Here is a 25,526-nt window from a genome sequence, read left to right as displayed (position 1 = left end):
AGAATTTCAGAACCTTTTAGTAAAAAGCTTGAGTATAAATGGTGCATGAACATCTCCCGCAGGACAAAATACAAAAATTTGCAGGATTTGGCAGTGCTCTCCCTTCCCGGGGCGCCTCCCTATCTCTCTGTCCTCCACTCCCTTCTCAGGGGATACACACCAGCCTGGCACACAGGGTGGGGGGAGGTCAAGGGGAATGTTTGTTAATGAATCAGTCAGTTTTGGTTAAAATTAAATTCACCTCTCTCTCTCACAGGGGTTGGAACAGCCAGACCCGAATCAAACAGAAGAGGAAAGAAGGAAAGACACTAGGTAGAGCTTAAACCTTAATGTTTAAGAAATATAGTCACCAGAGAGGTGACTAGCCCAGAAAGTGGCAATAAACTGTTCATGTGCATCTCAGACGTGAGATCCAGGTTTTCAAGTTTGTTAGGGGATTTAACGCAAATCAATATGCAAATCGAGAGCATTAAAAAAAAAAAATCCAGCCCTTTCTTGGGTCACACACAGGTTAGCTAGAGTGGAGCTCACCCAGATGCTCCGCAGCACCAGTCCAAGAGGAAGAGCCCGGAGGAGGGCAGTCCCGGGGGCGGGACCATGACGTTGGGGTCAAGGCGGTGCTTTCTCTCGTTCCTCCCCCGGCCACGGCCGCCGCGGCGGTGGCTCTGCATCTCCAAAAAGGGCCCTCCGACTTCTCACTGGGCCAGTCCGGCGCTGGGTGGCGGAGCCCTACACTGCTCCCGCCGGTCCCAGAGCCGGGATCCCTTCTCTTCAGAGTTTCGAGCAACTTTCCCCGCCTCTGGAGCTAAAGTGGCTCGGGGACTGTGACCACCGCAGGTGGGAGAGTCCCCGGCCCGGCTCTCCGCATCTTCGCTGTGCGCTCGCGCTGGGAAAGCCCTGGGTGCGTGCACCCTGGGGGTCCCCGGCCTCGGCTCTGTGGGCGAGATGCCTCTGGGACACATCATGAGGCTGGATCTGGAGAAGATCGCCCTGGAGTACATCGTGCCCTGTCTGCACGAGGTCGGCTTCTGCTACCTGGACAACTTCCTAGGCGAGGTGGTGGGCGACTGCGTGCTGGAGCGAGTCAAGCAGCTGCACTACAACGGGGCCCTGCGTGACGGCCAGCTGGCCGGGCCGTGCGCCGGCGTCTCCAAGCGGCACCTGCGAGGCGACCAGATCACGTGGATCGGGGGCAACGAGGAGGGCTGCGAGGCCATCAACTTCCTCCTGTCCCTCATCGACCGGCTGGTCCTGTACTGCGGGAGCCGGCTGGGCAAATACTATGTCAAGGAGCGGTCCAAGGTAGGATGCGTGCGGGTGCCCAGCCGCAGCTGCGCTGCAGGGGACGGGAAGCCTTCATTCGGAGTGTTGTGTCGCCTTCGCTGGGGTGCAGCGAACTTTGGTTTTTAACCAAGAAGTCAGCTTGCCTATCTGCCCTACTTGCGTCCCCTCCACCTCCTGGCCTAACCCCTTAAGCAAAAGTCCACGTTAAGGGGCTCAGGTGTCTCGTGATGATGAGCTTCTGCTGACTCTGAAAGAATTGCCCTGGTTTTGGTGATGACCGCAAGGACAACTGGCTGGTGGAGGGAAAAGATATTGGAAACACTGCGACACGCATGTCCATGATCCGAAGTGCCTCCTTTAAAGCCACCCGGTACTGCCCTTCACAGTAGCCAGAGGCACTCTTAACTCTACTAGAGGCAAGTCTAATTTTTGCCTTGTGTTAGTTGGCTTGTAGAGTTAGGTAGGGTGGGAGGGAAGAGTTCGGTATGACAAGGTTAAGTCCTCCACTTCTGCTGCAGCCTTTGAGCCCTGGGGCTCAGAATTCTCATAGACCCCTCAGCCCAAGTGCTGAGCCCCACGCCATCGCCTTTCTTTTCCTATAAACTCATGGCAAAATCCACTCAAACAACCTGATAAGGTCCATGAAGAGAGTGGTGAGGTACCTCTGGGTAGAAACCTTGTTTTTGTTGTTCTCATAGCCCGTAATGGGGGCAGTGGGTGGTGATGATTTATCTTGAAAATGTTTACAGGTAGATTGGCAGGCCGGTAGACCAATGGGAGGTGGAGGAGCTGGTGCCTGTAACATCACTTTGGGTTAGTCTTGCTCCTGGCCATTTCTTCCTATAAGGATAGTCAAACTCTCTCTCCAGGAGCAATTCAGAGAGAATTGCCCCCGTGTAGCTGCGGGACAAGGGACTCTTAGAGTCATGAAAACTTCATTTGAAGTCCAGCAAGGTAGAGCATGCTAGCAGCAGAGGAATTGTGGGCACTGAACCATGTGCCGCTCTTTAGTAATACTTGTAAAGTTTCTCAGTGTAGGTTCAGCCTTGGGATCAACTACTGTAGTCTTGTTTGTCCCCAAAGCTGGAAAGAGCACCCTTATAAAAAGCAAGTGATCAACTGGAAATGTCTGGAAGTGATGGGTGAAGAGAGTTGGGAGCTGCAGGCTGCTGTCAGGCTAGGAGGAGGTGAAGGGACTGTCTGACGAGTGTCCTTATGAATGGAACCATAGTAAATCTTAGAGGAACTGTTGGTTTCTGAATGCTGGGAGTAGTTACCTGAATTCTGTTAGAGAATGATGGATGATAGAGGGTTTTATTGTTTTGTTTGTTTTTTTTTTTTCTTCCATCAGTCTGGTGGTAGACTGGATCATCTGCATTTTCATCTGGGGTGTTTCTGCACTAAATAACCTTGTTGATAGTCCCGGGCTTAGCCTCTGTATTGGGAGGCACTTGTAGCTTTAATCCGAAAGGCCAAATGACACCTTATCAGTTCTGTAAAGTTTCTTCCAAGCTTAGCTGTTAAAGAATTTACCCTCGGTGGTTTAGGAGTAATGTTTTCCCCTCTGAGGGAGATTAGAATTAAAGATATGTCGAATCACTAGCATGGTTTATTATTTAGCTTTGACTTAGTGGATGGCAGGAGGACCCCGAGCTAGAATTTAATTCATAGGGAATGAAAAAAGTGCCAGGGAGAAGCAGGCAGGCTCTGTAGATCCCGGGGTGGACCCAGTAACTTTTCAGTTAACTGTGTGAGGTGACTGCGCTCGAAAAGAGAAAATCTGTCTTGCCCACGGAAGAGCCATCTTTCCTTATCCAGATTCTGGCTGTCTTGACTGTCCCTGGCACAAAGCTCTCCTTCACACCCTTCACAAAGTCCATCCCTAGACTGGACTATTCCCTGGCTAATTAGAACCAAAACAATAACAAAACCAAAAAAAAAAAAAAAAAAAAAAAAAAACAAAAAAACCAAAACCAAATAAGTTTCAACAAACTATTATGATAATTTTTTTTCTTTTCTCTCTCTCTCTCTCTCTCTCTCTCTCTCTCTCTCTCTCTCTCTTTTAAGTGTAAAACTTTGATTTACTTCTGTAAGGACGCCTGTGGCCTCGGGTCCCGTACTTGGAGTTTGCTGGTGATGCATTGTCAAGTCACATCCTGTCTATAGGGCTACCCTGGCTTCCTTTCACTTGGCCTGTTTTCTTTCTTACGTGCCTTTCCTCCCTCAGTGTCCTTCGTTTTGTACTGCTTCCCACAGTACTGATATAGATAGACCTAATTTCCTGCTTATGCTTCCAGGGGAAAACTGTTCTCTTCATGGAGAGAACTTGTACTGATTTTCAACTTATTTATAACTTTTGATCGAGGGAATTTCAAGCATACACACATGTAGGCAGGCTAGCATGAACTCCCACCAGGCTTTTTTAGCAACTGCCAGTTTGTACGTTTAGTTTAGACTTTTTTTTTTTTAAATATACTTTACATTCCTATGCATTGTACTCATATACACCCTCATTACATTTTTTTTCTTTAAATTGGATTTGTTAAGGTCATTGAATAATGTGAGCAGGATTGCAAAGGTATTGGGAATAAACAAGAATATTTACTATACCTAGACTGTGGGAGGACTCTTAGTACTCCTGTCCCTGTCATTTTTATATATATATATATATATATATACATATATATATATGTATATATGTATATGTGTGTGTATGTGTAACATATGTCTGTGTGTGTGTTAGAAATTTTCTGCTTTGCCTCTGTTATAGCAAAATGGGGTTTGGAGTCCCTCTGGGAAAAGTCCCTGTGGTCCCGAGGAGTATCATGGCGCCCCCTACCCTCAAGTGTGGTCATTGCTTTCCAACTAGCAATGGTTATCTGTTCCTACTCCCTCCTGAAGATCTAGACCATATCCAAGATAAATACTGCTTATAATTTGCTCCTTTTTCTTTGGCTGCCTAGAGCTTGCAAATGGCTGTTTTCCAGAGAACGTGTAATTTATAGAACCGAATGTCCCTTTGCCTGAAGCATTCACTGTAGACTCAGAGTTGGGAACGCTAACAATAATAAATACCGTTTATTGAGCAGTTTGTGCTGCCTGGTGCCTCTGCTCAGCACAGTACTTATTTTACTTTCGTCTCTGAGCCTTGGCCCAAAATGAACGAAGCACTTAAATAATAGACCCAAAGTCTCTCAGTCAGGGCCCAGAGGCAGTTTTAGAAAGAGGTTGGGGGAGGATTGGTGTTACTAAGCCTTGTGGCCTTAGATAAGTTAAGTCACTTGGGGCCCTATCAAGTGTAAAATAATAATTCAAAAGCTTTAGGAAAAAGAACTTTATACCAATACATGTAAAATTCTTAGAATGTCCAGTTTTCGTCTTTGTTTAAAAGCTCCAGGTTAGTTTTGAGATTCTTCTTCAAATGAGTCTGACTTGAGTCTGTTCGTAACTTCAGGCCTTCCTGTTTAGCACCCCAAATGTGCATGTGTGTCTCTGAGTTTCAGTGCAGGACTCCTGTGAGCCAGCTTATACTCACAAATACATGTGAACTGTAGGCTAGTCTAGTTCCTCGTTAACTGTGTCTCAAGCCATGAGACACACATCACACACTGTGGATATGGTGTGGGCCACTTGAGTGCATCTGAGGTGCAAGGGAAGTGCTGAGTTAGTTCTTCCAGTGTTGGTTTTAGGCAAGCATTGCTAGACTGGTTGTTAGGACCCTGACCAGGGCATCTGTGGGCAAGGGGGTTAAAAAGGTTGTATTGTGAGCAGACAGATCAGTCCTTTCCTTGTGACAAGACAGAGGACTGAGCAGCAGGAGGCTAATGAACAAGAGTGTGTAGCCTGGGGTGGGGGTGGGGGTGGGGGCTTGGGCTTGCTTTCCCCTAGTGGAGCAGCTGTTTGGCCTGCCCTTCTGGTATTGTTAAGAATGCTTGTTACTTAATGGAACTTATGTTGGTTGGAAATGACTCTAAGCAAAAATGGGAAGATGTACCTTGCTGATCTGACTTCTCTCAAGACACAAGTGCAGGAAAAGCAGTCAGGAGTCTCAGAGAACGGGGGTGGGGGGTGGGGGGGTGGGCAATAAAATCTCGAGCCTTCCTACCCAGCTGGTGTGAGCTCTCTTGAGTTTTTTTTTTTCTTTTTTTTTTTTTTTTGTTTTCTGAGACAGGGTTTCTCTGTATAGCCCTGGCTGTCCTGGAACTCACTCTGTAGACCAGGCTGGCCTCGAACTCAGAAATCCGCCTGCCTCTGCCTCCCGAGTGCTGGGATTAAAGTCTGTGCCACCACGCCCTGCGCTCTCTGAGTTTTGAGACCTTTCTTTTTTCTCCATTTCTGTTCTGCGTTTCTTCCCCTTCATCCTTCTAACCCAGCCTTTGCTGCTGCTCCACACGCATGGCTCATGGTGATGCCTTGCACCGGCTGCTTCAGCTCTTAGGTAAGATGGCCTGAAGCTTGAACAGCAGCCCAGCTTCCCAGCTTCCACTGCCCTGGGGAAAGCTGCACTCACTGTTTTGACCTTAGCTCTGGGGAACTAGGAGACCTGGTTGGGGTGGTGCAAGCATAGAGAATTGTTTGTCACAAATACGGTTGCTTGAGCCCATGACAAGGTGTGATCCTTAGAGAGCAGAGATTTGCAGTGTCTCTGTGGTCAAAATCTTAAACTGTCTGAGGAAGTCATTTATAGAACACAGCCCTGGTAAGAGGAGTGAGGGAGATTTCATGGTAGGGCTTGTGGGAACAGGTGCCTCCAAGGCTAGGGCTGGGTCATCATGAGTCATGTGGCCCAGGACTGGCTGGTGAACTCTGCCATGTGCATTCAGTTTTTTATCTGAAATTTTTAAATATGGCTCAGACTGAAAATGCTAAGCATCTTCATGGTGCTTAATTGCCTATCTCTATAAAGGGCTCTTGGATGTCAGGAAACTGTTTCTCTTTCTGACAGCTTAATGCAAATTTGGTAAATTCACTCCTGACTCTGGCTAGGAAAACTAGATTTTTCCTAATAATAAAAATAGTTTTGCATCCCAGGACTGTATCCTGGGAGCACGCCTTATATGGGAGACAATATGCCGAGGCTTGAAGACTTTTACTGAACGGCACTGCCAGGTGAGCACCTTCAAACGCCACAGTACGATGCGTCCTTCAGGGCAAGGCTCAGAAGGCTGCTCCCCTGGGACTTTGGTCTGCTCGGCATCTCTACTTTTGGCTGAATTCTCTGATGCTGGGTAAACAAAGAACATTTGACTCGAGCCTATTGAAGACCGAAGAGTAGTGAACAAGTTCGCACAGTGGACAAGGCTACTCATTTTTGTTTTTGTTTTTTAAAGTTATTTTAGCCACAGATTTGACGCTTCCTCTGCAGCAGTACTTTGTGGCCGTTAACTAATGCTTCGAGATATCTGTCACTTTCCTCCGGTGTTTGTCAAATGCACACGTTCTGACAGTAATGATAGTTCTGATGTTTTCCGCTGGGTATCTGCCAGGGGTGCCCAGTGGGTGACTGAATCCAGAGGTACTGGGATTGTAAATACAACAGACAGATCATTTTATGATGCCAGACGAAAGAATCCAACTTTGGCAGATGGCCAGGAACCATTGATTTGGCTTGGATTCGTAGCTCTGTGGGTGTTTGCCAAGTAAGATTAGTGAGCTTGGTTAATTATACATAGGACTTGTACCCTTTTCTCTCGGTTATTTCTATCTTCACCCAGAATAGCACTTGCTTCAGTTTGCCTCCTCTTGTGGATGAGTTTCTGCCCATGGTTTTGGTGAACTGTGCATCTCTTACCCCTTGCTCATCTCAGCCTTACTGACTCCTGCTCTACACTGTTAAATGTAGCCCCTCAGGTTTTGAATTGGGGTTTATTTGGCCGCTTGCCCAGTATCCCCTATGCTCAGAACAGCATCGATGCATCCTTATTAAGGCAAGCCAATTTTTGATTCTTTAGAAGCCACATCGATAATGTTGCCCAAGTTTTAGAGTAAATATGGGTTGTCGCTTTGATGTAAACTACCCCCTCCGTAAGTTTAGGTGTTTGAACATTTATTCCCGAGTTGGCATTGTTTTGTAAAGTTGTAAAACCTTTAGAAAGTGGAGCTTTGCTGGAGGAAGTGGGTCACTGGGGGAGGGTCTCGTGGTTTGGAAACCCTCATGTACTATGTACTCTTGGCTTCCTGGCTGTCGGCAATTGAGCAGCAGCTCCCCACTCTCTATGCCTTCCCTGGCCAGGAATTCCCTCAAATTTTAATCCAAAGCAAACCTTTCCTATCTTAAGATGCTTCTTGTCAGGTATTTGGTGACATCAACCAGAAAAATCACTAAAATAACGCGTGTGTCTTATGTTAATTATTTTTTGCCTTTCAAAACCAAAATAACCTCCACGTCCGTATAATTGAAGGATGTGATCGTAGTCTGGATTGTTTGCCAGTCAGAAGACAAAATGGGAAACCCAGTTCCAAGTGCCAGCGAAGCCTGGTTTTGACTTTAATGGGAGACCGTGAAGCTGTGGGGCTGTTTGGAGGCGTTGTTTGCATGTTGTCCTGGGCTTGCCTCTGGTACTCACTGGATGAATGATAAAGCACCTCTCTCTAGCCAGCTCATCCCAACCTCAGGGACAGTATACAAAACTGCTCCCTCCTCTTGACAATTTTGTCTTTTTTTTTTTTTTTTAAGCAAACAAAACCCAGCTTTTTCCATACTCACCTTGTTTTGTAGGTTACTTTGAGTGATTTGAATGGACCATCAAACCTTCTCTTCACCATTTAGCCAGGGACACACAGGTCAGAACCGGGCCCATGTTGCTGTTGTAACAGTATGTAGCTCACAGCTTCACCGTGGAACTGCAAGTTTTCCTGGTTTTCTTTTCAAGTAGAATGTTCTGTCTTCAGTAGACATCCTTAAGGAAGAAGAGTGGCTGCCTTGGCTTCTCACCTTCTTTCTCTGTTAATCCCTCCCTCTGCCTTTGCTAGAATCTGGTTGTGCAGGCTCCCCTAGGTCTGGAGTTCCTATTCTTAAAAGCAGGATAATAACCAGAGCCGTTCCCTTCCCATTATCCACTGTAATAACCCTTTGAGCCTCTGCTGAATCCTAGAGGCCTTTTCTGTCTGACCTCCTGGCCCTTTTACCCTTAATCTTCCCCAACTACCTTCATTCCTATACCCTGAAATGCTGGAAAGAGACTTGCTAGGCACAGCCAGCTTGCCTCTCCATTGTCTTCTACTCTATAGTTCCCAGGCCATGTAATGCCTGTCTTGGGAAGTCTATCCTCTGTCTCCTGCCTAGGTGGCCCCAGGACTTGTTCTGCCTCTCTTCAATTTAGAAGTTCCTGAATTCAGAGACCACTGTGCTTTGTATTATACAGTTCCGTAAGATTATGGCTAGCTTCATTTCATCTTTGAAAGGAATTTTGAACTCAGTGGATGTCAGTATGTGTGTGTGTGTGTAATTATTTTAAAGCACATATGATTTGCTAGGAGATAAAGGAGTTTGCATCATGAGAGCTACCATGGGAAGTTCATGAGGAAGAGTGTGGGTCTTTTCCCAGTTCCTCTGTTAGCAAGAGTTCGGTTGATCAAACCCAAGCTTATGTATTTGTTGCTGAAGCTAACAGGGAACAACCATTTTAATTCACTTGTGAGATTTCGGGGGAGCAACCATGCCATACACGTCTATGTCTTCTCTATTATTTGTGCCAATAAACTTCATTTTTCAGACTCTAGATGGAAGGAAGCTTGGAGCTGATTTCCTCCCTTTTTCTAAATCAAGGGGAAAGTAAATTGTGATGACCATAGGTTAGGAGAAAGGAAAAAAAAAGATTCATGGTCACTTTGGTGATTGCAAATCTGGAGTGTCTTCCAAATTGCCGAGTCTCCAAAAAATTCCCACACACATATATATATTCCAACTATGGATAACACTTAGGAGCCCAGAATCCCTAGCCCTTCAGAATAAAGATGCCTAAACTATAAATGGCGTGAGAAAGCCAAAGTTTGGGACTCTCAGCCCTGAAATCTCTTGACTGTCTCTTGACTGGAATCGAAGGTGTGATTCAGTGGAAATCAGGGTGTGGCTGCCATTTTGCTCCCTCCTGCTTAGGAATGGATGTCCTCATTTTGATCCAGTTGGGGGTTGGAAGGTATATTTGGTAATTCAGAAGAACTTAGAATTCTTCCTTTGTTGCTTGTTTTGTTGTGTTTTGTTTGTTTGGAGACAGTCTAGTTACCTAGGCTGCCTTGAACGCAGTATGATCTAGGGAGGCTGTCCTTGTATTGTGGATCCCCTCCATTTCCCAAGTGCTAAGATTACTGGCTTGACCCACCATACCTTGCTTCATCGCTTATCTTGGAGTTGAAGGAAGGCAGTTTCATTCCTGGCCTGTCTAGAAAGAATAGCACTTATTTCAGACAACACTTTCCCTGGTATTTTGGAAACAGGGTTGAGTGGTGGAAAGTCCTTGCTTTGGAACACTGGCTCACCTACTTAGCTTCATAATGTCCAGTGCCTCCCTCTGACTCTCCGTTCTCACATTTGTTTAGTGGGCTTTGCTGTTTTTAAGATAGATCTAACTAGGAAGCCCAGATTGATCTTGAACTTGTGGCCATGGACCTCAGGCTCAGTACTAGGATTACAAGTGTGTGGGCTCATACCTGGCTGTTCTCCCCACTTGTCAGATGGGACCGTAGTGTGTCTGAGGAGCTTCTGGACAATTGAATTAACTGCTTGACTTGGGCCCAGGCATTCTTTCTAGTTCCCTTTACATTCCTCAAAACTGTTGAGGCATCTCTCTCTCTCTCTCTCTCTCTCTCTCTCTCTCTCTCTCTCTCTCTCTCTCTCTGCGAGAAGCCCCCCTCCTCCTACCCCGTTAAAGATCTTCTGGGTGTCCTCCCTCCTTTAAGCCAGCAGTCTGCATCCAATGAATTCTAATTAACGTGACCATAGAAGTTCTGCGTCTGGTGAATTCTAATTAATGTGCTAGTAGCTGAGTTCAGATGTCTCCCAAACTAGCTTTATGCCCTAGCAGGGAAAATTGATCTCTTCCCCAGGATGCTTTTACTTTGGTGAGTCTCGTTTTCTTTCCAGGGAGAAATGAACTTTTATGTTTCCTCAAAAAAAAAAAAAAAAAAAAAGAAAGAAAGAAAGAAAGAAAGAAAGAAAGAAAAAGAAAAGAAAGAAAGAAAAAAAATTTTTTTTCTGAATTGGCCATTTATCAGCTGACTTTGAAGCCAGTTTGGGAACCGTAGCTTGTTGACATGCGCTATGAAGGATGGTGTTGGAAAGAAGCCCCCAATAACCCAGGCCTTGGAAGGACAGCATGGCTGGCTGTGGACTGGCCCTGGGCTAACAATGAGGACTGGAGCATCAGGAAAGGAGAGGGGAGAAGAAGCCCAAGGGCCTGTGTGGGGCTGATGCAGAGGCTGAGGGGCAGCCACAACCTGATGGTGGGGTTGGGTGGGCTTGTCTCTGCAGTATGGTAACACAGGCCAAGACAACAGCTGGACCAGCGCTGCTTTGCCACAAGATTTAGGCTATTTCCTTTACCTCTGGCTCAGCCCGCAGCTTATAATTCATAAATAACTTCAAGCACACCCATTTCTTGTTTTTTGTAGGTTTTTTTTTTTTTTCTTTTTCGGTTTGGTTTGATTGGTTGGTTGTTGCCTCTCATGACTTTCTTTCTGTGGGAAACAGTGAAATGATTATAGCTGTCTCCTCTGAATCTTTAGATGCAGTCTCAACTGGATTGAGAATATTAGGAAAAGATGGTTCTGCACTGAACATGTCTAGGTCCTTTTTTTTTTGTCATTTCCTAAGCCATAGAGTTTGACAGCTATTTGCATAGCATGCTCTAAGGTGTTTAAGTTGACTCAGGATGACTTACAGAGCACAGGAGGGTTTGGGTAGGCCAAGTGCAAACACCCCAGCATTTTACCTGGAGGTCGTCAGCGTGTATTTTGTGATCTGAGGTGGATCCTGGAGTTGTCCTAGAACCGAAGACCCTTAAATCCCCCAGGAAGCTCGGGACAAGCTAGTTAGTCTTGCACCTTAAACAGCTTGCTTGTTAAGCTTTGGATTTCAGCCTCACAGTCTTCAGCCAGACTGACCCAAAGACAAGTTAATTCCCCTGCGCCTCCATTTCTTCTGCTGCAAGTGTGAATACCCTCCTGGTGGGCTCATGGTGCACATGCGACACTACTTGTGATGTACCCATTACAATCAGGGACGTGGTCAGTGCTGCATGAGCTTTTGTGCGGTAACTGCGCGTGAGTGCTGCATTTCCTGAGTTGTGTGGACTGCACTGTCTTTTGGTGCGTGGAGTCTTTAACCGAGCAAATGCATTTTCCTAAGCGCTGAAGTGCAAATATAGGATTCTCCTATCTCATCGGTGTATCTGGAAGGCCTTTTTTTCTTCTCCAGGACATTTTGATTGGCAGCTATGTCTGTTAATAAAGTCTTTTCTTACAGGTTGCAGTTAAATCACTGTGGATTCCTTCATATACTTTGGGATTAATTTAAGATGAAAGCATAAAGACACTCACTCAGAGATGCCTTTCCATATTGTGTCTAGTCTTTAGTGAGGCACTACAGGTGAAGTTTGATTTTTTTTTTTTTCCTGATAAGTTTGTTTCTCACGTTAAGGAAGTTAAATGCTGTGAGTCCCAACCCCATGTTGCCTTTAGGGTGACTAATGGATTTGTTCTGCAGGGACACTTGGTAACCTCTAGGTCCGTATAATAACCAGGGTTAATGACTCCCTCTGAGAGAACAGCCTTGAGTCCGGACAAATTCTGCTCACCCTCCCAGGAACCAGGCAATTAAACAGGTTCTGTAGAAGTACCACCGGGCCCATAAGGTTTTAGGAAGCAACAACTGCTAACATCTGGGTCGAAGCCTTGGGAAGGAGATGGTTAACCACTTGTTTTAGCGTCCTCCAGCCTGCTAGACTGGCTGATTTTGTAATTGCCGGGAGGAAGCCTCCGCCGAAAGCCTTTCTCTGGTGACTGGAGAGCGGTGGGGGAGGAGCCAGGGCTCCCCAGAGTCTGTTCCCTCCTCTGGCTGCCTGGCGTTGTGCTCGGGTGTGGGCTGGCTGCCACTCTCACGAAGCGCACGTAGCCCTGTCACTCAGTCATCTCCCTGCTGGCCCAGAGCCAGACCTCCACGGGAAGGGCTGCTTTCCCAAACCCAGACAGCCTGCGCTGATCTGTGGATGTCGCCAGGCCTGTTTACTATGCCTAATTGCAGGACTTAGAAGAATCCCCTTCAAGCCAAGGAATTAGCTACAGCTGAGAAAGGAATGAAGATTGTCCCTTCAAGCCCTGGTCTCCTGAGCGTTTCAGGGGCGCCCTTGGGAGGGGGAGTGACTCACTCAAAAGTTCATGCACAAGTAGGGACCCTCCGTAGTGGCATTTTGACGGGATACCAGTAGATATTACAGTCTGTGGTCTCCCATAGTTTTCTGCAAACTTGTTGGCGTATGTATGTGTTGTGTGTGGAGGTGGGGGGATGGGGGGGATGTCTGTGTGCTCTTGTGAGTGTTTCTTCTCAGAGTGTGGAGCCAATTTATTTCTTTAACATAAAGATCCCAAAAGACTATGGTACTCGGTACCTGTTAGCTCTATCATCAAGACCTTGGAACAATTTCATAGAAGGTTATCTTCTGCAGAATTGCTGGTGTTTGTGTGATCTGGAAGCTAGGGCCAAGTTCGCTGGAACTTGGAGAGGAGTGGCTGGAAAGTGAAGATGGTGAGTTAATCTGCCCTTCCAGGTACGGCGCCCCTGCCAGAACCGGAAGGGCAGGCAGACCCACTTCAAAGGAACTCAGCCATTTGTAACACCCATTTGCAGAAGTCCCGAAGTTCCTTCTTGGTTGTGCAATTCAGGTGGAAGGGCACACACATCACCACGCTGCACTGGCAGTGGAGTTAATGTGTAGCAGTACACTGGGCGTGTGGGTTCAGGGACTGGCGCTGGCTTTAGCGTGAACATAGGGCATGTGAGGAGGGCAGAAGGAGTTTTCCTTGTGAGACTGGACCAATAGGGAGCCCTAGGGATTTGGAGTTTGTTGAGAGGACTGTGAACCTGACATACACTGGACTCTGTCACTACTTCCTTTGGGAAGGAAAGTGGGGGAGCTGGACGCAGCCATGGTGCTGCTCACCAAACCACACTCTCTTTTCTCCCTTCTTTCGGTCACCTTGGTCTCTAGCCAGAGGCACTGGAAAGGAGGAAATGGGAGGGCTTCATGGGACACATTGATGGGGATAACAAGCAAGATGCTAAGATAACCAATGACACTTTGAGCCCTTGCCTACCTTTGTTCTCTAAGAGCTCGAGTTGCCTACAGCTCCTTTCTCTAACCCCGTAAGTGGTTGAAATAAATTTGTAAAAATTCTAAAGCTGGGCAATGAGATGGCTCACCTTGTAGAGGCACTTGACCACCTGAGTTTAGTCCTCTGGCCTCTGAATGTGTGTACACATGCTTACACACACACACACACATACACACCACACACACCATAATAATAATAAGAAGAAAAGTTTTAAGAAGCCGCTAAAAAAATTTCTAAAACATTTTGAGTAGGGTTTCGCCCTCACATCCAGACCTTCCTTTTTTTGTTCAATTTCGTATGCTGGCTCAGCTGATGGCTACTGTGAACTTTGTGCTGGTGACATTTTCCTAAGTTTAGAAAAGGCTTTGCATGACTGTTGCCATCTTATTAAGAGGCCTTCACATTAGTTTGTGTGTGTGTGTGCGCACGCGTGCGCGCACACACATGCATGCTCGTGAGCACATGCAAATGTATATGAGCACATTCATGCCATCGTGTGCAGGGCTGAGGTCAGAGGACAACAAATGGCATTTGATCTCTTCATTCTCCTTGTGGCTCCCAAGGATAGAGTTTGGGTAGCCTGGCTTGGTGGCAGGCATATTTCCCAGAGTCAACCACTGCTCTTCAGCCATTAATGTTGTAGGAACCTAATCTTGGGGTCCTTAAAGGACTGAGGCTGAAGGCTGAGGGCTGAAGCTGCAGTTCCAGTCAGCACCCCAAGGCTCTCTGCATTTAGTTTGTAAAGGATATTTGGAGTCCTTTTGCTCTTTGTCAAAGCCAAATACAGACTGTAACTTGACATGCCAGCTTCGGTTGTCTTTAAGTTTAAAAACACATTCAAGAGCTGGGCGTGGTGGCGCAGGCCTTTAATCCCAGCACTCCGGAGGCAGAGGCAGGTGGATTTCTGAGTTCGAGGCCAACCTGGTCTACAGAGTGAGTTCCAGGACAGCCAGGGCTACACAGAGAAACCCTGTCTCGAAAAACAAAAACAAAAAGAAAAAAAAAACAAAAACAAAAACAAAAAAAACCCACCACATTCAAGAACAAACCTTGCAAAGACTGCAACTCGGCTACTTTGTCAGTTCCCTCTGGTCTTTGTGGTCTAACCGTTGCAGAGAGCATTTGGATATCCTGGTAACCCTGTACATAGATCCTGGTAACCCTGTACATAGACTGCTGTACTCACTAGATTTATGCTATGCACAGAAGGTGTTTCTTCCTCTCTCCTCCTCCTCTCCCTCCTCCTTTCCCCTCCTTCCTCCTCCTCCCCATCTCAGGCAGGGCCATAGAGATGATACTCAGTGTGTAGTGCTCAGAGTGTGTAGTGCTCTAGCAGAGGACCTGCGTTTGATTCCTAGCACCCAGGTCAAGCTGCTCACAGTGGCTTGTACCTCCCGTTTCAGGGGGATCTGATACCTCCTGGCCTCCACCAGCACCAGTCCTTTCCTACCCATGGAGACATAATTAAGCAATAATATTAAATCCCCCCCCCAAAAGGAGAATTAAAAAACACTCTTGAAAAGCTGTTGCTAATATTTGTTTAGTAAGTAAGAGGTCCAATTTGTCAGTAGACCAAAATTTAAAGGCTGTTCAGCCAGATATCTTTACAGTTCTACTGCTCATGGTTTGGCTTTTCGTTGTATCTCCTTTTGACTGCATCTCCTTTTGTTAGACAGGCTACTCTAAAATGTGTGATGCTCCTGCTTCAGCCACCTCAGGAACTGAGTAACAGCTGTGAGATACTGTTTCAGGCTTAAACAATATCTGTATATCAATTGTTAATTGTTATAAATAAAATGATCAGTTTTAAAAAGTTTTTTGCTCAGTAAAAATTTGCATAACATGCAACTTTGCATTTGTAAAGATCAAGTTATACCAAGAAATATGATTCCAAAGTCCTGAGCAATGTGTAATGTGATATATATATACTCATTTTAATGAAAATGCATGGTATGGCTTCTTTCTTTTTGAGCGGCTAGGAGCCAGACCTATGCTGTGGCACATGTTAGGTGTGACTCTACTGCTTGCCTCCACCCCCTCCTCCACCCCCATCTGCAGTTTGATCTGTAGAGAAGTACTAAGTGTGAATGATCATTGTTGCTGAGTGAACAGTTGAAGCTGTGCATACTGGTTTTAAAACTGTCTCCTTACTCTAGCTGTGGCTGGTTGCTTTGGAACATCCAGTTGAGGCCTTGGAGTGTCCACCCTGGGCTTGATCTCTGAACACAGTAATTCTCCCACAGCCCCTCACAGATGCATGGTTTTCTTTTCTCCTGGTGGCCTTTTGTAAAGTAGATTTTATACTTGGATTCTGCTTTAGTTCTTCTATATGTGTGCACTTCTTCTTGCCTGAACGTGACCATGGAGGTGTCTTGAAGCACATATCTCTGGTGTTGAGCCAGCTCGGGAACACCTGGTTCATTCCTCTCATTTCCTGTTGCTACAGAGCTGTGGAGAGGCCTCTGGGGATGGGGGGTTTGTGCCGGGGCCAGTGCCGGGGCCAGTGCCGGGGCCGGTGACACGTCAGAGAATGTGCAGAATCAGAAGACACGCTGATTCATCTGCAAGCCCAGGCCTAGAACCAGGGGTACAGTGACCATGCTACCACAGGGACACTGATGTGCTATTAAACTGCTGTAGATTTCAAGTATTGGTCAAGTCAGGAAGTTTTTACCAATAAAAAACCCCTATAGTAAGATACCTTCCTCGTTCCCATAAAACAATGAAGTGTTGCAACATTTCCCTCGGACCTGCACTCTGGCTCCTTTTACAGACTTGATGAGGTTTAGATAACAGATCTGATAAGCCCATCAGTTTCCGGAGTCTGTTACTGCCCCGTGCACAAATTGGCATGGGTCTGATGACTCAACACTGAGGTTTGCCCATCAGTGCATCCTTAGCTTCACAGTTTGAGATCCTGGCAGTTGGGAATGTGTCTGAGCCAAAACCCATCTCCTATGGCACTCAGCCAGAAACCTCAGTGGTACAATTGGTCAGTAAGGTTGCGGCGGGACCTTTGAGCGGCCCGTGGTTTCCTCCCATTGTTTAAACGTGGTGCACATGGCTTCTGGAGTCAGAGAGAGGGTGACTTGCACTCTGGCCAGAAAAAAAGATTTTTTTTCCCCTTCCCTTCACAACGTGTATGCTCACAATTAGAGAGGTGTCTTAGTGGTAAGTCCACAAGGAACTGTGCCGGCACATTCTCTCTTTTATACCTGCAGCAGTTAGTGGAGGGTGTGTTTGTGGGAACAGTCTGTATTTCCTGCCTGTATTTTAATTCAAGCTGAGTTCTAAAGCCCATTTGTGCTTCTTAATGTGCTGCAAGACACTGCTCTCTCCACACACGGTACACTGAGCTCCGATCGAGTCTTCTCTCTCTTTGGACGTTGGAGGACTGTGTCAATTACTTGTCTCGTTGCTGTAACAAAACACCCGAAACACCGGACAAAAGCAACTGAAGGAAGGAAGGATTTATTTTGGCTCAAGTCCCAAGGCACAGTGCATTGTGGCAGGAAGTCGTGGTGCAAGCTCAAAGCAGCTGGTCAGGGTGATTCCACAGTCAGGAAGCAGAGGGAAAAGGATGCTGGTGGCCAGCTAGCTCGTTTTCTCCCTTTTTAGTTAGGACAGGTCTTTCCACCTCAATTAACCCAATCTACAAAATCTATCTCGGACAAGCCCAGAGATCTGTCTCCAAGGTGATCCTACATCCTGTCAAATCGGCAATCGATATAAACTGCACAGCCCGTCCTCCTCATCATGTGAAATAGCCTGGGACCACAGACAGTTGCAGACGAGGTAGATGGCAGGCATCCAGACCACTGACCTTTTCTGGGAGCAGAGCTGTTTGGGAATATAAAGCTAAAGCACTGACTGACAGCAGGGGAGACTGGGATGGTGGGGGAAATCATGGAGTAATGGTGCTAAGTGACTTTCATTGTTGGCCCTTACACTTCTGGCCACTGCTTCCAGGAATAGGTAATTCCCTATGTTGTAGGCAACTTCATTTGTCTCTTCCTCTCCAGCCACACCAGCAATCACCCTTTTTCAAGACACCATCTATTTGATAATGCCATAATTTGTCAAATCCTTATTACAGTCACTTCAAAATCCAACTTTCGGGGAGACAGACGTTCAGGCTAACAGAGCAACTTCAGCTCTACACGTGACAGCATAGTGGCTCTTTCTGAGGTGGGCTGAGGGATTGCTAGCTGCGACAAATAAAAGGTGTAGATATCCTCTGATTTAAACTTCAGGTTCATTGCAAAGCCAGGCCACTACTCATCCTCTAGCACGAAGTGTGTGTGAGGCCCAGCTCTGTTTTCAGGCTCTGTTGGGAATCACTGATCTGTCAGTGGCTTAGTTTGGGACTGGTCTGGACTAGTCTTTTTACTCGTGAAGTAACCTTGCTATTTATCAAGGAATATTACAACTCAGACCCCCTAAGTATGTCTGAAAGTATGCTTTCACGGCAGAAGAAAGCTATTAATTTGGTTTCAACAAAGAACCATCTACAAGTTCATTGGTATCATATATGTACTTTTTTTTCTCCTTCAAAGAGATCTCCCTGTATTGTGTGTGCTGACTCTTATTGAGTGTTAAGGTCTAGCTTCCCACCGACCCTTCTCTCTTCTTGCCTTTTATTAAGTCTGACCTTTACCACCTTTAGGATCAGACATGGTTTTGTAAGAAAACAAGCGTGATTCCACAGCTCAGGGCCACTGCTAACCAAGCACGGTCTCTGAGCCCCACACCAAAGACTCTTTCTCTTTCTGCACGCTCTCTTCCTTCCTTCCTCTTAGAGAGGGTCTCTCCCTTTGTAGGCCAGGTTGGCCTCGTGCATGCTGCTCCAGCTTCCAAGTACAGGCATTTACATGTATGTGCCCACTGTGCCTGCCTCTTGTATCTCTGGATTCTGACCTCGTAGGGCTCAGATGCGAACCTGGATCCTGCTTTTCCAAAAAGGGATATTAAAGAAAGGCAAGCATCTTGTTGAGGATGTAGATGGGTTTCTTTAGAAAGTTCTCAATGTTCTAGAAGGTGGGACTATTACCGGATCACTTATCCTGCACTGAGGCCTAAGACAGGGTCTGCCTGTTACACTTTCATACCAAAGATTACCTTATATTAGTTTTATGTTCTGATCGTAACCCAAATTTATGTATTTTATGTGTCTGCTGTAGGAGGAGACTATCTAAGCTTTTCTTTTAAAACAGCATCTTTGGGATGTCTCTACAGGCAATGGTGGCTTGCTATCCAGGAAATGGGACAGGTTATGTTCGCCATGTGGACAACCCCAATGGTGATGGCCGCTGTATCACCTGTATCTACTACCTGAATAAGAATTGGGACGCCAAGGTACTGTGGAATAGTGTGTGTGTGTGTGTGTGTGTGTGTGTGTGTGTGTGTGTGTTTTGTGGGGTAGGGCGAGCTTGGGGGATCTATATATGCTGTAGAAGGTGCCGATAGGGGTACACTGAGAGTTCAGATCAAAAGAGTATGCCAGTTCCAATTAGGTAAAACCTTCCAGTAACCTTAGGAAAGCTATACTTTCTAATAGCCAGTGTCCACTGTTTTATGACCTGCCCGGCCTCCTGCCACTTATGGAATTAATGCCAGAGTTGATAAGATTAAGATCAGTGGCTCTAGAGTTAACGTGGTGGGGGTAGGGGGTTGGGGGGTGGCAGGGTGACTGTGGTCAGGGGTTAATGAAGGGAGGTAACTGAACATTGGGATGCAGAGTTGATGAGACCCTCAGCTCAGCATCTGATGCATACCTTTCCCTCCCAGCAGCAACACTGAGAGAATTCAACAAAAAAAAAACAAAAAAAAACCCAGAGTGGTGGGGTCTCAACGCTGTCCCTGAGAGCGACTTCCCTATCCTCTATCTCAGGATGATATGTCCCATGGGGGTGGCATTCGTTGTCGCTTGTGAACGGCAGCTGTAGATGGTAGAGATGTGGAGTTCGTGTCAAGTTCTCCGAGCTAGGGATGATTTAGGAGTCTGTGAGGTCGGAGAGCTCTGCAAAGCTTATTTAGCTTTTGAACTTTCTGCATCTCCGTTTGCGGTTTGTTAGTGTAGACTCCGACTGTTAAGCTGGGGTCCTGGATCTTTCCACTCTATTCCGTAGTTAGACCACAACAGTTCCTTTAGGGCTTAAAAGTATCTTTTGGGATACCATTGTGAGCAGAGCTAGTGGGACAACAGTGATAAACCAGAAAGAACGAAATCAACAGAGATTTGAGTTTCTTCCGCGTTTTAGACTGTGTCGTGTAAAACAGTAATGCGTGAAGCCTGATTTCTACCCAGAAGATAGTTGTTCCAGTAGGACAAGTAGATTGATTGTACACGTGAAAAGGAAAAGGCGGTGAAGAGAGTGATAGATGTCCAGAAAGATGTAGATAGCATGGTGTGAGAGGTCACAGAAGTGCCCAGTCAATGGGGTCAGAGGGCATTGGAAGAGTTCAGAGGACGGCTATAAATTGTTACTGCAGGAGCAGCTGTATGGGAAGCATGCTTAGACTTAATATTTGGTGGCACTGTGAAATTACTCAGGATTCCTCTGCTTGTTTCTGGCTGGTTGAAGCAGGTTGACATGGATAGTTTGGTGTGGCACTCTCTGGCTGTCCTCTATTTTGTGTCTGTGGCCTTCATAGCCTTGGGAAGGGGAAGATGCTGAGATGAAGTTGAATATGGCTATCCATAGCTAAGTCTGATGCAAGTCTGATTCCAAAGTGTGAGGGGGGAATAAGTATTTACAGGATGAAACCCACTTAAAGTTGAGGAACAGGTAGTATTTCTCCTGCATAGAGCTAACACATTGCTGATCAACCAACCGCACATGAGACCAGGAAATAACTGATGCTCTTCTTGGTCTTCAGTTACACGGAGGGGTCCTGCGGATATTTCCGGAAGGGAAATCGTTTGTAGCAGACGTGGAGCCCATTTTTGACAGACTTCTGTTCTTCTGGTCAGACCGCAGGAATCCACATGAAGTCCAGCCCTCCTATGCCACCAGGTAAGAGCTGGGGCCACAGTTCCTCTTCCAGGGTGCATACAAACCCCAGATCCCCGAAAACTAATGTCCTTTAATTTGGGGTATACCCCAAAGCTGATAGGCGAACCTATTTGGAGTGATAGAAATTGAAGGAACCTCTTTAGGATTCACTAGCATACAAATCTAACTTCAGTTTAAAGTAACTATGAACTTCCTATCCTGTGAGTTGTGCATACTGAAGTCTCAGGTCCTCAGAGTGCTCTCCCCTGTCTTTCTGTCCCTTCCTTCTTGACCATTAGAAACAATTAGAGTTGCCTGCTTTGGGGTACACTCCGTAATACCAGCACTTGCGGAGCACTGAGAGTTCCAGGCAGCATGAGCTAAGCGAGATCTAGTCTCAAAAGCATCAGGGAACAGGCCAAGCTAAGGTTGAGCTAGCCCTGGTTACCATGTGTCAAGAGTGCTGCTTCTTTGAGTGAAATTACAGTCAGTTCAAGCAAAGAACGAACCTTGGGAAAGGAAAGAGTTAATTTTTCTTGAATTTACTTCCTTTTCACTCTTTCATAGCTTAAAGTTTGCCCGGGCAAGCATTATCCATGAAATAACAATTGGATGTTATCGTTTTGCTTGCTCCGTCCATCCATCCATCCATCCATCCATCCATCCATCCATCCATCCATCCATCTATCCATCCTTGAGACAAGGCCTGGAACTCACTACACTGCAGAGGATAACCCTGAATCTCTGATCCTCCTGAGTGTTGAGATCACAGGCATGTGCCATTGCATGTAGTTTTTTCTGATGCTGGGGCTTTATGCACACAATGCAAACATTCTGTCAACTGAGTAGACCCTAGACCTACAATTCAATGTTCTTAAAACCTTTCATCTTTCTTTTTTTTTTTTCTTTTCTTTCTTTTTCTTTTCCCTCCCTCCCTCCCTCCCTCCCCCTTCACTGAACATTTTAGAATTGTCTAATCTTTTTTTTTGTTTTGTTTTGTTTTTTGTTTTTTTCGAGGCAGGGTTTCTGTGTGTAGCCCTGGCTGTCCTGGAGCTCACTTTGTAGACTAGGCTGGCCTAGAACTCAGAAATCTGCCTGCCTCTGCCTCCCAAGTGCTGGGCTTAAAGGAGTGTACCACCACGCCCAGCTAGAATTGTCTAATCTTAATCTAGAAAGCTGATAAAAGTATTTATGTCCTCTTCTGCCTTGAGTTCTCCCTTCTCTTTCCAAACGTGGGCCAGGCAGAGAGCAGAGTGATGTGGAGTGTGGGGCTTATACTGGGAAGGGCATTGAGGTAGGAAAGGCTGTGTGTGGAAGGATGGCGCTAAGCATTACCAAGCTTAGCTTTCCGCAGAGATCCTCATCTGAGCCCCAGAGTTTCAGAATTGGTCACACTGTGACATGTTCTGTATAAACAGGCCTCTAGTCCCTCTACTGCTGCTGACATCTACCTGTGGCCTGTTTTATGGGGTTCAATAATAGGGCCTTGTTTGGTGGCAGGATTCTCGAGTTACTTCCCAGCCCCACTGTGACCAACTTTATAGAGAAAACATTAGCAAAAGTGATTGGAAGCCCTTGGGGGTGGAGTGGGGGATGAGATGGGATGCCATGGGAAGTACTGTGGCTAAAAATAATTATAAAAGTAAAAGGTTTAAAAACCCAAGCATGAGATAGCTCCAATTACAGTCTATCCCATGAATAGGATAAAGCGAGTACCAGGAGCAGTGGAAATCCCAGAGGTGTCTGTACTGAGTCTTTGCACCAATGCCTAAAACTAAAGAAAGCAGGCCGAGAGTTAGAAAGGTTCCGAGACTGAACGAAGCTACTTGTGAAAGCCTCTCTCAAATGTTACCTCCTTTTCCCTTCCCTGTTCCCTTCCCATCATCTTGAGCCTCCATCCTTAGCAGGGCAAGTCTCTTCCAGTCTTAAATGAGTCCCTACCCATCCAATCATCCGCTGGAGCCCGAGCTCTTAAGAGAAGTTTCTAGGGATAGCATTGTTGAGTTCTGAGCTCTCAGAGCAGGACCCGGCAGTCCCCAGAACACCTGTGTTATAAGACATTTATAGAGCATTGAACCCAAGGAAGTACTTATAAATTAAAATAGTGGTGGTTTTACAGATGATTATATTATGAGCTTCACAGAGTGAGTTTGAAGGTTTTGGTGGCCTCTAATAGCACATGCCTTGCTTCCACAGGTACGCTATGACTGTCTGGTACTTCGATGCTGAAGAAAGGGCAGAAGCCAAAAAGAAATTCAGGAATTTAACTAGTAAGTGTCTGGCCATTTTCTCCGACTTTAGTTTTATTTCTTTTGTAATAACACTGTTTCGTCTCAGTTGTGAGTTAGCTTCAGAAAGAATGGTATCTAAAGCCTTGGCTCTCATGCTCTTAAAACCATCAGAAGGAAATGAGTGGGACAATTTCCCTCGAGATGCCCACTGACTGTGTGATGATTTGTAGTAGATAGAAATAATTAACTTTTTATTGTGAATGTTAATCAGTCATGTGCAACATAAAGTTTTGTTCATGAATTTGGCATTTAGATAGAAAATATAATGGATCCTAGCTCCAATGGTCAAGTTAAGTTGGTATGGGATTGTGGCTCAGTATAGAAGCAGGGCACTCACGCTATCAAACTGATATGATTTAACATCGTTCCTGCCGCCTGCAGGCAGTGTTTATGAGTTATGCTTCGCAATACTGGTTGTTCTAAGCTAAGCATGGTGGAACAGCACTCTGGGCTGAGGCAGAAGGACCATGAATTTGAGGTCAGCTTGACCTCTGTAATGTCCTGCTGCCCCAAAGCGTACAAAAGCAATAATGCTACCAAGGTGGTTCATGAAAAAGGTAAATTCCTGGCTCTTTGAGTACAGGAAATACTGTGTCCTGTATCCTTTCGAGTAACTGAACATTAGTATATTGAGTTGAGTTCCTAAGAAATCTTACAGGGAGAACTGGAGATGTAGCTCAGAGTTAGAGCGTTTGTCTAACCTGTGGCGTGTCCTGGGTACAATTCTTTCCACTGCCAAATTAATAAAGTGTATGTTTACATAAAGAAATTGACCTAACTCATTACCTATTTGACCTTTGTACCTATCAAATGCCAAGACAGACAGACAGCTTTGCAAAGGTGTGTGTGTGTGTGTGTGAGTGAGTGAGAGAGAGAGAGAGAGAGAGAGAGCTGTTGACTGACATAATACATCAAATTTGACTCCCTAACTTGTTTTTCCCGTTTCCAACCCAGGAAAAACTGAATCTGCTCTTGCTAAAGACTGACTGTGGTGTGCAATCCGCTGGCCGCATTCGTGTAGTAACAGTTCCGGAAATGTTAAGTGTCAAGATCCAAAGAATCCATACAATCCCCTCTGCCCACGTCGTTCAGCTCCCCACCTTGTTTGTGGTACTTCATGTTTTCTTGCCGGGACTGCGGTGACCTTCAGACACTCTCTTTGCCAGATGAACTCATTTGCTAACTCCAGAAATACCTGCAGACGACATCCTAGCTGGCCAGCGGTTTAAAGATAGATTTGGGAATTCGGCTGTTGAGCCCAGGACTGCTTCTTATTCGCACTTTATGTATGCGTCCTGATTTGAAGGGAGGAGGTTCGCAAAGAAATAAAGTTGGTGACAGATGCCACGAAGGGGTACCCTCCAAACCCTCACAGCAAGAAAGAGAAATATCTGAACGATTTCCAGATGTTGTTAACCAGAGTCTAGACAGTGACGACGACCTAATGACATTATCACCTCTAGAAAGGGCTGCTGCTTAGCAATCGATTTATAGATATCCCACGGTGGATGCTCCATTTTCCTGGTTTACGACCCGTACTTTCTGAAGGTCATTGCTAAGTCAATGGCTCTCTTGTGGAAGATGATCCCAGCATTTATTATGCACTATGTTTACTTCTTACTTGGGGAACCTAATTATCCAGAGAATAAAATTCGCCAGGTAGTTTGGGTTGTTTTTCTGGTATTGAAATTTGAAGTTAAATCAGAGGATAGAAAGCTTCCTGGTAATTCAGCACTGGATTCTGCTAACTCTATGGGAAGAGCAAAGCCCAACTTACATGATTCGTCCGAGCATCCCCATCCCGAGCAGTTCAGTTCGGGGAGGGAGATGGGGTTGGAAGTGCAGACAGGGTCCTTTCATCCGTGTGTGTTCCCTTTAACGGTTCATCGTCCATAACAAAGAACAGTGTGCTGTACTCTTAAAAGAGATGGAAATAAAAAGACCTCAGAGCTATTGGAGTTCTTCCACATCATCTGCTCTGCCAGCCTCACTTGAGTCGTCTTGATCCTTGACTGCAACTGGCTGGTAGGACGGCCAGAGTTGTGGGATTTCCCAGAACCGTGGGAGGGTCTCCTGCTGCAGGGGGCAGGTGTCGCTTCCTCCCGAACTCTGTACGAAACACCTATTTTACGAAAGTTAGCCACCCTCGTTTCTGCTGCTACTTCCCCAACTTTCAAACCTCTTTAATTTCCTAGCTAGAATCCCACAAGCAGCATAGACCTGAAAGTGTTTTATTTCGTCATGTTCAGACAGATAGACAGACAGACTTTCCAAGACAGAAGTTGATACTTTTCCTCTAATTGTTTTGGAAAGTGTCCAGGAAGAACTGTCATCCCACCCCCACCCCCAACACCCCACCCCCGCCCCCAACACCCCCACCCGTGCCCCGTCCCGTGGCTCAGTTTTGTTTTATTTAGTATTTCCCACCTTCTAACTTGCAATGTCATGTCCTTATTTATTTTGTTTATTGTCTCTTTAGCCTGTGATGCCTAGAGTGTTAAGTACAACGAAGACAGGGATTTTGTACATTTTTGACCCATGCAATATTCCCAGCGCCTAACCTAATGCCTGGCATATAGCAAGAAAGGGCTTAGTAAATACATGCTCAATAAACTCAGTCTCCTCTGTA

At 45.9% G+C, this 25,526-nt stretch overlaps 1 protein-coding gene across 1 annotated transcript; it reads left to right on the top strand.

Annotated features, from left to right (window-relative positions):
- The first annotated feature begins 632 nt into the window (after positions 1-632).
- Egln3 (egl-9 family hypoxia-inducible factor 3) lies at positions 633-25,526 on the top strand. The gene is made up of 5 exons (NM_028133.2): positions 633-1,302; positions 18,847-18,966; positions 20,491-20,627; positions 22,803-22,876; positions 23,852-25,526. The coding sequence occupies exons 1-5, from the start codon at positions 946-948 to the stop codon at positions 23,881-23,883; spliced, it is 720 nt and encodes a 239-aa protein (NP_082409.2). The 5' UTR covers positions 633-945; the 3' UTR covers positions 23,884-25,526.

The sequence above is a fragment of the Mus musculus genome, chromosome 12, assembly GCF_000001635.26.
Source record: "Mus musculus strain C57BL/6J chromosome 12, GRCm38.p6 C57BL/6J".
Lineage (NCBI taxonomy): Eukaryota > Metazoa > Chordata > Mammalia > Rodentia > Muridae > Mus > Mus musculus.
The sequence above is the reverse complement of the archived record's forward strand: the minus strand, read 5'-3'. Positions and strand labels throughout refer to the sequence as shown.